Source organism: Melanostigma gelatinosum, assembly GCF_949748355.1.
Source record: "Melanostigma gelatinosum genome assembly, chromosome: 9".
Classification (NCBI taxonomy): Eukaryota; Metazoa; Chordata; class Actinopteri; order Perciformes; family Zoarcidae; genus Melanostigma; species Melanostigma gelatinosum.
This window is the reverse complement of record NC_136642.1, coordinates 9,864,259-9,877,517: the sequence shown is the minus strand read 5'-3', so window position 1 is coordinate 9,877,517 and position 13,259 is coordinate 9,864,259. Positions and strand designations below refer to the sequence as shown.

At 42.4% G+C, this 13,259-nt stretch overlaps 1 protein-coding gene across 1 annotated transcript; it reads right to left on the bottom strand.

Moving 5' to 3' along the window:
* Positions 1 to 678: 678 nt before the first annotated feature.
* On the bottom strand, positions 679 to 4,696 carry tpi1b (triosephosphate isomerase 1b). The gene is made up of 7 exons (XM_079275379.1): positions 4,480 to 4,696; positions 2,706 to 2,829; positions 2,151 to 2,235; positions 1,850 to 1,982; positions 1,654 to 1,739; positions 1,475 to 1,562; positions 679 to 1,393 (listed from the first exon to the last, which is right to left on the bottom strand). Exons 1-7 carry the CDS (start codon positions 4,586 to 4,588, stop codon positions 1,275 to 1,277), a joined length of 744 nt encoding a protein of 247 aa, XP_079131505.1. The 5' UTR covers positions 4,589 to 4,696; the 3' UTR covers positions 679 to 1,274.
* Between the last annotated feature and the right edge of the window lie 8,563 nt (positions 4,697 to 13,259).

The following is a 13,259-nucleotide window of genomic DNA, read 5'->3' as shown; positions in this document are numbered from 1 at the left end:
TCCTGTGGCTGTTTCAACACCGCAAGAATATAAAGACAAAGACACTGGGACAGTTGGTTAAAACTAAACGTTTACTGAAGACAGACTGATTGTGAATGCAATTGTGACCTGGGCTCAGAGACCGTTTCAGCTGTCAGTGCAGACACCTGGATCCAGGACGATTTAAAGTGTTCGTGTGTATCAGAGTGAAATATAGAAGTTAGAAACCAACCAGGCTTAAATCAGAGCTAACTGTAGTTAGATCTTATCAGAGATGTTACAACAAACAGAAGATGTGGTGACCAAAAGCCTCAGTGCACTTTAGGGTTTATATTAACAGAGTTCTTTATTCTCGATTAGTTTTGTATAAAAGTTTATAATTCGTAAAACTAGAATTTAATGTCCCGAGACACGAGTCCTTCACTGCTGCGTGTCCGTTTTAGTTCAGTGCCGGGATAAAAATAGCTGTCGAATGCTTTCCTGCATGGCATTGTCTTTAAAGGAGGTCACTTCTGTAATGAGATACTCACTCTCCTGCCAGCGTGAGAATACCACGATCAACTGTGCATGAACACACAGCAGGTTATGCAAACCATTGGTATACACACACACAGTATCCCTATAAGATATAGATAATATGGAATCAAAAATTGGATAAACTTCCAGCCAAAAAAAAAAAAAACCAAGCCAACACACTGAAAGTCTCTAAATGGTTTATTATAATGTTTGCTTACGGCCTTTCACCCGTCAGCCATGACACAATATGATTAACATGAAATGGAGGCTCTCCACTTGGCAACACCAGCCAATGAATGAGAGGATCATGCACGTCTACAGGGAGGTAAAAGCCACAGATCATAATTACACAAAAGAGACGTAGATATTAAAAAGACAAATACAACTGATTGACAAAAGTGCTGTGACACCGTTTACACAATAAACATTGGTAAACTCTTCAAGTAAAGGCGCGGACTGGCCGTCCACCTCAGGGTGTTATTGTCAGTCTTTCTAGCTTGAGCACTTGGTGTGGACGTTAGTTTGCACACAGACTATTCTCAGTGGACTTAACTCTTTTCAGTGCGTGTGTCAACCTGTCCCTTTCTCTTCATGACGAAATACATTTCAAAACAGAAAAGAAAGGAAAAGGAGGGAATGACATCATTACACAAATACTTTTGAAAATAAAAAGGGGAAGAGGACTAAGTGCTGAGAGTGAAGGATGATGAACTGAAGCGTCTGAATGGAGTTGGCCTCTGATCTGGACGCGGTCACATCGCAGCTGCCCGGGGTATTTTTTATACCTTGGCATTGATGATTTCGACAAACTCTGGCTTGAGAGAGGCTCCGCCGACAAGGAACCCGTCAACGTCCTTTTGGGAGGCAAGTTCTTTGCAGGTAGTGCCGGTCACAGAGCCTGAGAAGAAGAATAGAGTCATGTGGGGAAATCAACAAGAAGAACACGACGACTGGCACCAATCTCGTCGCACTGACTGACCTCCATAGATGATCCTCACGGAGTTGGCCACAGCCTCGGACACGTTGGTCTTCATCCACCCCCTCAGTTTCTCATGAACTTCCTGAGCCTGAGACATCATGCGGGGAAAACGGGCACATTACGACGAGTCATGTGAAGAGATTGCGGTAATTGTTTTCAGTGGTTACTTGTATATTTACCTGCTGCGGGGACGCAGTCTTGCCGGTGCCAATGGCCCACACAGGCTCATAAGCAAGCACGACCTTGCTCCAGTCCTTAACATTGTCTGAGAGAGAGAGAGAGAGAGACGTGTGATAAGATTTGAATTTTTATTCCTCTTAATTGCCACCACACTCTAGCTTGCGCGTTACAACATTTACACTCCCTGGTGCGTACCTGCGATGACTTTGGTCTGAGCAAAGACAACCTTCTCGGTGATGCCGCCCTCTCGCTCGTCCAGCTTCTCGCCGATGCAGGCGATCACACAGAGACCGCTCTCTAGAGCGTGGGCGGTCTTCTGACCAATGAGCTAACACAAAACACAAGCATCTGATCACAGAGTGTACACTGGAGAAATGTGGGATTTTCTGTGCATCGGACCTAATCGATGAGACTTCCCCCCCCCCCATTTAGCGCCGAGCATCATTAGACAATAAAGCTGCCGATAGTAGAAGAAGACAAAGTCTTCCACAATTACCTCGTCACTCTCTCCGAACACGTGGCGCCGCTCAGAGTGTCCCAGGATCACCCAGTTCACTCCACAGTCCTTGATCATCGCAGGGCTGAAGACAGAAATTCATACAATAAAAACAGAAAACAATCAAATCCTCCATCTAAAAACTGTTTCATTACAGTGATAAGAAACAAAGAAGATTTGATATTAGTGATCAAACCTAATAACCCAGAGGACTTTGTATGAAGTGTGTGATGAAGTGGTTTCATCCATCTTTGTGCTCATTATACTGTACATTTCAAGAAATACTGTATTAATAGATCATCTATTTAACACACTTAATAGATCCCACTTTTATACACTGTGGGTGAATGTACATATTTCATGCATTTTTCCTTGTTTCGTACTTCTGCATACATTGTGTTATTTATTGTAGCATTATGTTTATAATTGATAGATAGATAGATAGCTAGATAGATATCTATTAGAGCAACCGTTCCAATTTCCCCCCCGGGGATCAGTTAAGTATTCCCGATTCTGATCTGCAGGTTATTGTCCTCTGACGGGCACATGGCGTACCTGATCTCCCCAGTGAAGGCACCCTTGGCAACTTTGTAGCAGTTCTGAGCAGCAACCCCAAACTTGGCATCCAGCTGGGTCCTGGTGAAGTCCAGGTAGATTGACGGAGCACCGCACACCACCTCTGTGAGCGCAGAAGAAGAAAACAATGCTCAGGTTAAGCAGAGAGTTACTCCTAAAACCAAAACATCAAGACATGTTAGACAAACTTCCTTGATGTCAATGATGCAATAGTAGTAGTTTTGGATTTACTTTTAGTTAGAAGATATTAACTGCACAGACGAGGGAGATTCCAGTTCTTGCTTAATGAATCCGCTCCGTTTCAGCACCAGAGAGGGAAACTCAGGCCGACTTTTCCCACCGGCTTCTCTTTAAAGTCAAAGTTCAGCTGTTTCCTTCCCCCAGACTGATTTTCTTCACATGTTTGATATTTAAACTCTGGTTCTTTCCTCTGACCTCTGCAGAATGCGGCCATGTAGGAGACCTTTGGGAGGCTGAACTCTGACCTTTTAATGCAGAGAGACCCGGCCATGGCTGTGGACAAATGACCTTTACCAAACCAATAATAACGGGTTTAATATAGACACTGCTTACCCTCAAAGATATAGTTTCATTTTGAATGTCAGTGTGTTGACTTTACTGCACTCTGATTGACTCATGCACTGTGCTCATGCACTGTTTGTATAGAAGTTATCAGATTAAAAAAAGTTACACCGTTTATTGTGAGGGTTTCATGACGCACTTTCGCATTCGAGTAGCTGTAGTAGTGCATAATTATATTCATGTCGCTTATTTGATTGGACACATCTGGTGCTTGATTTCAGTGTCTCTGCAACAAGCATAACTAATGAGAGTAAGCTTTTGACAGCACTCATAACTTTAGATTTAGGCTCGGTGGTAGCAGGTAGTCCTTTAATCACAGGGCTGGCGGTTCGTATGTATTTACCTGTATAGGAGAAGTGTAAAGTTTTTTTTTTGAGTATCTTCAAAGGAGCAAGGTCCAAGGATAGTCCGAACCGTGGCAGCCTGAATAGAGTGATAGCACACAACGTTACAGTTGCAGAACACCCAACTTTGCAGGAGGCGCACCACTGGCTCTGTGGCAGTGGAAGCAGGCCTCGACAAAGCCAACGTGTGAAGGGTTGTTTTAATTTCTAGCAGAGTATAATGGACGGAATGAAAAATGCTGAGGAATGTCTACGTCAGGGGATGCAGGAAAAATCGGAGATAAACTGCCTCAACACGAAAAGCTTAGCTCACAATAGGCTACTGTATTCGGTTTGCAAATGAAAGACTAGCACCATCATTAGCGAGCAGAGTCACTTGAATGCAGCATGCACTCTCACAGCCAACGCAGATCAGTCAGTCTGCTGGACTACGTGCCGCTGCAAACGCGCACACCCCCACCACCACCGACATTACTGCAAATCCCACCCGAACATCCGCCAGTCTATAAATTTCTGTCTGAATAAATATTCAGATACGTATCTGTGAATACATATACAGAGATTACACTGAATGAAACTTTAAAAAAAGGTCATACAATTAGGCAGATGCGTGTCTGTGATGTTAATGGTGTCATTGAATTATTGAACGGCCGAGCCATTTTGAGTCGGGAGTGATTCGGTTCTGACATTTAAATGAGGAAAATACACAAACATGTAGCCATTGTAACTGGGATTTTGGTGAGGTTAGTCAGAAAACAAGTGGCTATAATTATAAACGTTTTCAAAAAAATGAAATTTGGTGTCACGGCTGTCAAACCTGCACATACCGACATTGGGATCCACCTTGGCTGCGTTCATGGTCTGCGCGAGCTCGCCGAGGCTTTTCTTGTCGCCGTTCAGCTTCCAGTTTCCACCGACGAAGAATTTCCTGCTCATGATTGCGATTGATTTTCGAGGGGGTGTTTGCCGAGAATTAAACTGCTACAAACAGTGTACCGTGGTCTATCTTCTCCGGGGTAAGAGAGCGGACGTGAAAAAGAAGCTCAGAGTATTTATGAACGTGGAAGAGTTAACCCCTCCTCTCTGTCAGCTCCATTGGTTTATGGAGGCACGCCCCTGAACGCGTCTCTCCATTTGAGGAGGAAGGGTAAGAGCAACAGTCATGCTGCGTTCAAGTGCTCTGTGTACAACTTTCCCATACAAGGACTAACTGTCACGGGGGTTAGGGTTAGGAAGGCCTAAATGCCAAATACCTGTATTTGAGTACATATACATGTAAGCAGTAACTTTAAGTGTAAAATAAATGCAGCTGAATATAACATACGATATCTCCCTCTGAAATGTAATGGCGTAAAAGTATGAAGTAGCATAAAATGGAAATACTCAAGGGCATATTGTATATGAGTACATATACTCAAAGACAGTATTTATGTACATATACTCAAATATTCATACTTGTACTGCACTTGAGCATATCCATTTTATGCTACTTCATACTTTTACTCCATTACATTCCAGAGGCAAATATTGTATGTTATACTCAGCTGCATTTATTTTACACTTATACTAGTTACTGATTACATTAGAAAGCATATGATATGCAATACTAATCTACCCAGTAGTATACAAAGTATCAAAAATCGGCTCCACATACAATGTTAAAATACACGTACATGTATTGAATATTCTATTATAGTTACTTTTTAATAATAATAATGATAATATAGGATAAGGTGCTGGAAGTAGTTTCGAAGTTTTTGTCTGTATACACTGTACTCCACCCCTCTTTTTGTGTTGTGTAAGTGTGGCATCCACTAGTTAACCTCTCAATACTACATTCAGCACTACATAGAGCTGTAGGTAACAGGAGGCGGGGCCTCTACCACAGGTGAGCACAGGTGTACTGCATACAGTGATAGGGATGTGATTTGTTTGTTTCTACACCTGCCATTCCAGCTGAACCACGATGCTCTGATGAAAGTCCTTTAGACCGAAAGCTAAAAACATAGTGTTCTGTATGGACCCCGAGTCTGAAATAAAGTCTATCTATCTGCATAGATTTAAGTGTGCGGATATCTGTTCTACCAATAATAATAATACATTTTATTTGTATAGCGCTTTAAAAGTTACTCAAAGGTACTTTACATGGTAAAGACATGAAACAATGAAATGTATAACATTACAAACAAGGCTGAGAGATTACATTATAACAGTAAGAGACAAAACAAAAACATACATCACTAGTATCACAGGTTAAAAGCAGATTTAAATCGATGAATTTTAAGTGCAGTTTTGAAAGTAGCGAGTGACTTTACTTCAGTAAAGGATCTTTAACCACAACCTCTTTATTTTACTGATGCAAAACTGAGAACCCAATCCAACTTATTAAAATACCTCTGTACAATCAGACATATTACATTTACTTTGAAGGAAATTATTAATAATCAAAGCCACGCTCATCTTATAAAATATAAAAGTATAAATGCGGGTGTAATATCTGTAATATAAACCATTTAGACTCGTCAACATTCATTTATTTGATTGCAATGCTAACAACATTGACCACGTTCGTCACAAACATGATATACAGTTAGGCTTTGTCAATGAATGAAAGAGATGACTCAAGTGCGCTTTACAAGGTTGCTCGGCAGAAGTGCACTTTCCGAAGGCTATTTGACTGAGAAGCAGCTGGAGAGAAGTCGATGGCGTTTGTTTTACTTAACGGCCTCAGGTGAACTTTAGTGGCACTTATCAATTCACACTTTATTATTTCTCCCTCAAACTGAAACTGGTTTTGAGACCTCAGATGTGAATAGAAAATGCTCATCTTCAGCCGGACAGTGACATGTCCAATATGAATATGCTTTATATGATATATATGTATTAGAGGTATATTTTCAGCCAGTGAGCTATCTTCTTCAGAGATGTCAACCATTCCTCAGTTGTATGAACAGTTATTATAAAGTGTCGAACAGTTATAACTTAATTCACCCCCTTTACTGAGGAGCATTTTGACATGTGTAGAGTACATTTATTATATACTTTATTCTAATTAATATAATATAACAGAGTCCTTATACAACAATTGGCCAATATAAAGTTCTTTAAGAATTTTAATGATGTTGATTGATCGTTGTAACTAAACCAAAGGTTGGCACTTAACTCAGAGAGCGTATTTAACATTGCTGTTTTTATTTTAAATTTAGGTTCAGATTTTGTTGTTGTTGTGTTTGTTTGTTTGTTTGTTTGTTTGTTTGTTTCTTGGGTTCTGGATGTGGGAGAATGTAGCCAATTGTAGCGCATGAGTCCGCTATGCAAATCAACCTTCCCTCACGATCCTGTATCAGAGACAGTCAGGAGGCAGACACACCCACCCACGGGCGCTCTCATGGACTCTGGCAATGGCAGGCAGAGGTGCAGGAGATCTCATGTTTAATGCTGCTGGGGAACTTTGTTGTTCTGCAATCTAACTGCTAAGTTTCAACCGACGGAATGCAAAAAGAGAGCAACAAGTAGGGAGCGAGCAAAAAAAGGGAGAAAGAGAGCGAATGAATGTAAGCCAAAGGATGAAAGTGTGTGTTTGCGAATGCTGTGGTGGTCAGAGACGAGAGAGGTTTGGAGAATGCAGACGGTTCACCGTATGTGGGTGTGTGTAGACTGTGTGTGTCAGTTGTGGGGTGGTGTTGCTCGGGGAAAGAGGGAACCTGTATTTTTGCAATAAAGTTATTACCAATGCACTCCCACAGGGGGCGTAACCACCGTACAACGTCTGTCTCGTCATTTGTTGGTGGAAAGATCAGGAGTAAAGATGATGTCCACCTGTTTCAGCCTGAGAACTGCAGTGACCTAGTACAAGACAAACAAGCATGTTCCACTTTCTGTTTGTGATCATTTATAAAAATCAATGACTTTATTTCTGCATGGAATGTTTACAATACTGCATTTAGTTTATTCTCTGAGGAATCCTTTAATACATTGTCATGGTGTTTGTCATTTCACACCACACAGGTTACTTACATTCTAGAGCTCAGAAAAAGCTCCTGCCTAAATATTTGAACAGGTGTCAGCGCTTACACATGAAAAATTACCTAAATTACATGTCACATCACTCATTTCTGTAGAAATAGTATGTTAGAAATGACAGGTATTAGAAATGTAAAATTAAAGAAAGCGCTCGGTTGTGGGCTGTCTCAAGGGCCTTGTGTCGTGATAAGAAACAATATCAATCATATCTTTGAAAAATGCACATGCACACAAAATATCCAGATGTTTTCTTAATTAGCCATTGTACTTAACTCCTATTGTATTCGGGGAGTGATGGCTGCTTGGGCAAAGACATACAATTCTAATTTAATTACATAGTTTTCATGATACAAGTAATGCCATTTATACTTTTAATTGGACAAAATGCAACATGCTGAGTCCTTTTCTTCATCCTCCACAGCTGAGCCACCCACGCCCGCCACCACATACTCTTTCTGACGGGACGTACCTTCCAGATTTTCCTTTTAGTTACCATCATTACAAATATTTGTAGCCCATTTTATTGCAGTGTCACCTAATTTAAAGTGCTTGCAGGTTCATTAGTAGCAATTTGATGAACAGACGTTGGCGTTAACCGTCTTTCTGCAGCAGGTACGCACAGTAGAGCAGAGCTGCTTTTTAGCGGAGGACAGGAGGCAGAGCCTGGAGGACAGATTGCAAACTGTTGATAAGGTTGTGAAGGAGGTCAAATGCTGCGTCCTTACCCAGAGTAAGGGAACTGGTTACAGTGAGACATTGTGGTGTATCTTGAGATTCATATTTCTTAGGATATCAGTGATTTCAAAACTGTGTGCATTTGGTATTTGTTTCAGTGCAGAAAAGTATCTCATTGATTGTAAAATATATTGTATGGAGATCACTGGCTTATAATTTAGAGCAGACCTACTGTGTAATTATGCACAATATTTTTTGAATTATGAAAAAACACAATCGGCAACTGTAGTTTAAAAACAAAATGTCAACAGTTTGCAAATGTAAACAACTTTATTAAAGCGTGCTGCAGACTTTATTTTCCAAGGTTAATTGGAGCATCAACGATAGATATTTTGCTTGATCTTAAGCATAGTCCGTGTATATACTGGACATAATGTTGGTCTAAAGCAGGGGTATTCAACTAAAATTCCAAAAGGTCCAGATCGAGAAAATCTCCTCGGGCAAAGGTCCGAAACATTACAATAATATCTAGCTTGCGCTATTTACTGCCATATATATATAAATATAGTCAAGAAGCCTAGTAGTAGTAACAACGTCTCTGTGTAGTCAACAACTGTCAAATCAAATAAAGTACATCAATTATATTTCAACAAATTATTACTCTGTTTTCAAATTCAACTGGATGGATTATAAATAACACATAGACATACATAAATAACTGTTCTTCTCATTTAAAGTGAAATGAGGTCTGGATTAAAGGATATGAATATGTGTTTGACTCCGTAAGTGTGTGTCGATGTGTGAATGAATGGCTTCATGCAGAGATGCATGCATGTACAGCACTGCAAACTTCAACGTCAATAATAAACACACAGTTGAATCAACACCTCTGTGAAAGTTTTTTACAAAAACTAAACATTCATATCTGAGCTGTTGTAGTGGATTGTATTAGATTATATAGTGCCTAACAAAGTGACCAAGGAGTTTAAACTAACAGTAAAATGACTGAGTTGCTTATTTTACTGGTGGACATCTGTAATACATGTAAAACATAATATGTTTTACATATGTTTTTTACATTATGTTTTACATATTATGTAAAACATAATGTAAAAAACATGTAAAACATAATATGTTTGGTCCCCCAATCGCATGGTCTACAGATTGAATTGGAGGATGTCAGTTCATCAGTGACGTCATAGGTCCAGGATTCCATTCGAGAATGGAATCCTGGACCTATGACGAGAATGACGAGAATGACGAGAATGGAATCCTGACTAGAATTCTAGCACCTGACCGTGATGTGTGGTCAGTGTCTCTCTTTTGACTCAAAAGACCTGTTGAGACCCTTGAGACAAGTCATCGACCAAAAAGCTCTCTCAGAAAATGAAGATGAGCTACTGGAACGAATCTTCACTCGGGTCAAGCGCATTGTTGATTTCTCCCCGTCTGGAGGGAAAACTTTGCGACGCAGTCGTCAATGTCGAGGACGTAACGTTTGAGATCAACAAGGTCTTCCTGTATCGATGCAGCACGTACTTCCAGTGAGTTGGCTATCTGATATATATATATATATATATATATAGATATATGCTGTGAATGTATATCCTTCAAATGAGCAGAAAGTAATTGTTAATGATGAAGTCTGGGAGACTAATCACGATATGTGATGAATTACATACGTTCATGGAGCATTTCTGACAAGTTTGACAGAGGAGAAGATATAATATATCAGCTATAGTCTCTCAGATCCATAGTAATGTGCTTTTAAGCAGATTAGTGTTGATTAGTAGCATTGAGTAGTTTGTGTGTTCAGAAAAGTGACTGAATTCATTTAATGCAACAAAACGAAAAGTAATTGCAAACACTTGAGATGGTTAATTCGACACACAAATTGAAGGAAGAAGCTGTTCACTGCTGCACAAAACCTGAGATGAATTGTAGATTGTGGTGAAACAGCTCCAGAGAGATCACAAAAGAAAACAAAAATAGCATACAACATGAAGTATTACATATTTGTGACATTTATTTGACAGCGACATTCTTATTGCCAGTTACACTCGGAATGATGTCCGGCGGTTTACGTATTGTACAATTTCCCTTTAATGCAAAATGGTGTCATATGTTGATTTTGTGAATGCTTATTTGAAAACGTGATCATTGTTATCAATGAGACAATGAGAATGAAAATCTGAAGTCTGTTTCCAATCCTCTGCTCTGTGTTTATTCTGACCCGCAGGGCTCTCTGGAGTCGCTGGTCACCTCCAGACAAGGAGGTCTTCCACATACCCGGCCTGTCTCCGGACATGATGCAGCTCATCATTGAGTTTGCGTACACCGTGGGGGCGACCGTGGCGCACTGAGTTAAGAGGTCGTCCGTGAACCGGAAGGTTCACGGTTCGATCTCCCACTTGGATGTGTCAGATGTCGAAGTGTACCTGAGCAATACACTGAACCCCCGGCTCCCCGGGCGCCTGTCATTGGCAGCCCACTGCTCCCTATATACAGGGATGGGTCAAATGCAGAGACAAATGTCCCCCTTAAAGGGATAAAGATAGAATGAATTCTATTCTATTCACCGGCTTGGTCTCTGTGACGGAGGAAGACGTGCAGGAGCTGCTGCTGGCAGCCGATCAGCTCAACGTCATGGGCGTTGTGCAAACTTGCTGCGACTTCCTGGGCGAGCAGCTCTGCCCAGAGAACTGCATCGGCATCTTTCAGGTCACCGACACCTGCTTGTCCATCGAGCTGCGGCTCAAGGCCTACCACTTCATCGTTGACCACTTTGAGAAGGTGGTTTTGTCCGAAGAGTTCCCGCAGCTCTCCGTGCAGCAACTCGCCGACATCCTCGGTAGAGACGACCTCAATGTGAGCGAAGAGAGCCATCCTGTGCTGGATCTGCGGTGCTGAGTCGCGAGTGCCCGTCAAAACCTCCCGTGGCGTAGATGCACTCGCCCAGCACAGCGATGCTCACGTAGCATCGGCGGTGGTACATGGGTGGCCCCTCGTGCCAGGTGCACGTGCTCACGTCAAACCTGCGCACGCTGTTGAAATGATCTACCCTGTTGAAGCTGCCGACGCAGTAGATGCTCCCCTTGAGGACGGCGGTGCCGTGGTAGGCGCGAGGACCCACGTCTTGGTCTGTCACCTGCATCCAGAGGTCGGTGCTGACGTCGTACGACTCGATGCTGTTCGTTGGATCGGCGCCGCTCCAGCCCCCTATGGCCAACAGGAGGCCGTTTGCCAGGCGAGGGCGGACGAGAGGGTTGCTGAGATGCGCAGAGGGTCTGAACCTCATGATGGGACTTAGGATTTCGATGACTGCCCTGACCATGTGCAGGCACTCAGCGTTGTTCTTCACCAGCTCATTGGACATCACGTTCAACCTCAGGTAGTCCTTACTCAACACCAGTCGCACCTACACAGAGACCGCAGCACCGCAGCGAAAAGCAGACATCGCAGTGCTCTTGTCTAAGGTATATGTTAACCTTCTGTCACCAGATTTAGTTAAGACCATATCCTCACTACTCCGTGTCTAGTTGGCTGGTTACATGGTTGAAAAAGATACAGTCCGCAGTAGTGCGGTCATGGTGTTCTTTTTGCTGATACTGTTTCTTGCGTACCGTCTCCTTGGTACAAGGCTTTAGGAAATCCAACCTTGTCCGGATATGTCTGTGAAGAAACAGATCAGCCGGGGACTGTCCAGTAGTGCAGTTAGGCGTAGTCCGATATTGTAGCAGGAACAGTGAGATCTTGTCCTCAATGTTCAGTGAAGCAAGCTTTTTCATACCTGTCTTGAACGTCTGAACATATCTCTCTGCCAGACCATTTGTTGCTGGATGTCCAGGTGCACTTGTGGTGTGCAGAATCCCATTCTGCTTGGCAAAAGTCTGGAACTCGTCTGATGTGAATGTCGTCGCATTGTCTGTCACAATTTGTTCAGGGAGACCGTAAGAGGCAAACAGTCTCCTGAGCCTGGTGATTGTTGCTTGAGAGGTGATCTGTGACATACGAAACACTTCCATCAGCATTACTGTGCTCTTCTGATTTGCGATAGACAATGTGGTAGTCATACGCTGACAATATAATCGCCCACCTCTGAATGCGTGCTGCGGCCAGTGTAGGCAGGCTCTTGTTCTCCCTGTATGTACCCCATGAAATGATACTCCTTGCAGCCCCAGTATCTATTTCCATCTCTAACCTCACCTCAGCTACAGTGAATATTTCTTTATACAGGTCAGCATCTTCACTTGTGACAGTCAAAATTGTGAACACACCCAATTCAGCGTCTTCTTCAGCTTCCACATATTTTGTGTGTTTCTTTCTTCTGCCCCATGAATGCCTTTCACTCTCTGCCTGTGCCTTGGACCGACATGCCTTTTTAATATGCCCAGTCTTGCCACAGTTATGGCGTTTAGTCTCTTTAAAACGGCACTCATCTGGCTCGTGATTCTTTCCATTGCACCTGTAACAGTTCCTTGTCCGCTGTGGCCTCACCTTGTGAATGCTTGCCGCCCCGACACTTTCACTTTCCATCCCTCTCAACTGACGTGCGTGTCTGTCGGCAGTCTCCATGTTGAGCGCGATCTCAAAAGACTTTGCAAAAGTAAGATCATTTTCCGAAAGTAGTCTCCTCTGGCAGCCCTCGTTTCTTATTCCACTGACGATCTCGCAGTGATGCGTCCAAGTTGGCGCCGAACTCACAGTTAGATGCGCATTGTTTCAACTCTGCTACATACTGAGCCACCGGCTGGTTAGCTTTTTGGTTACACCGGTTAAAGCGAAACCTTTCAGCTACTAATAAGGGCTTGGGCTCATAATGTTCCTTTAGAACGGCCACTATTTCGTCAAACGTCTTATCTTTTGGCTTCCTGGGCTGCACCAGATTTCTCAAAAGCCCATAAGTAGC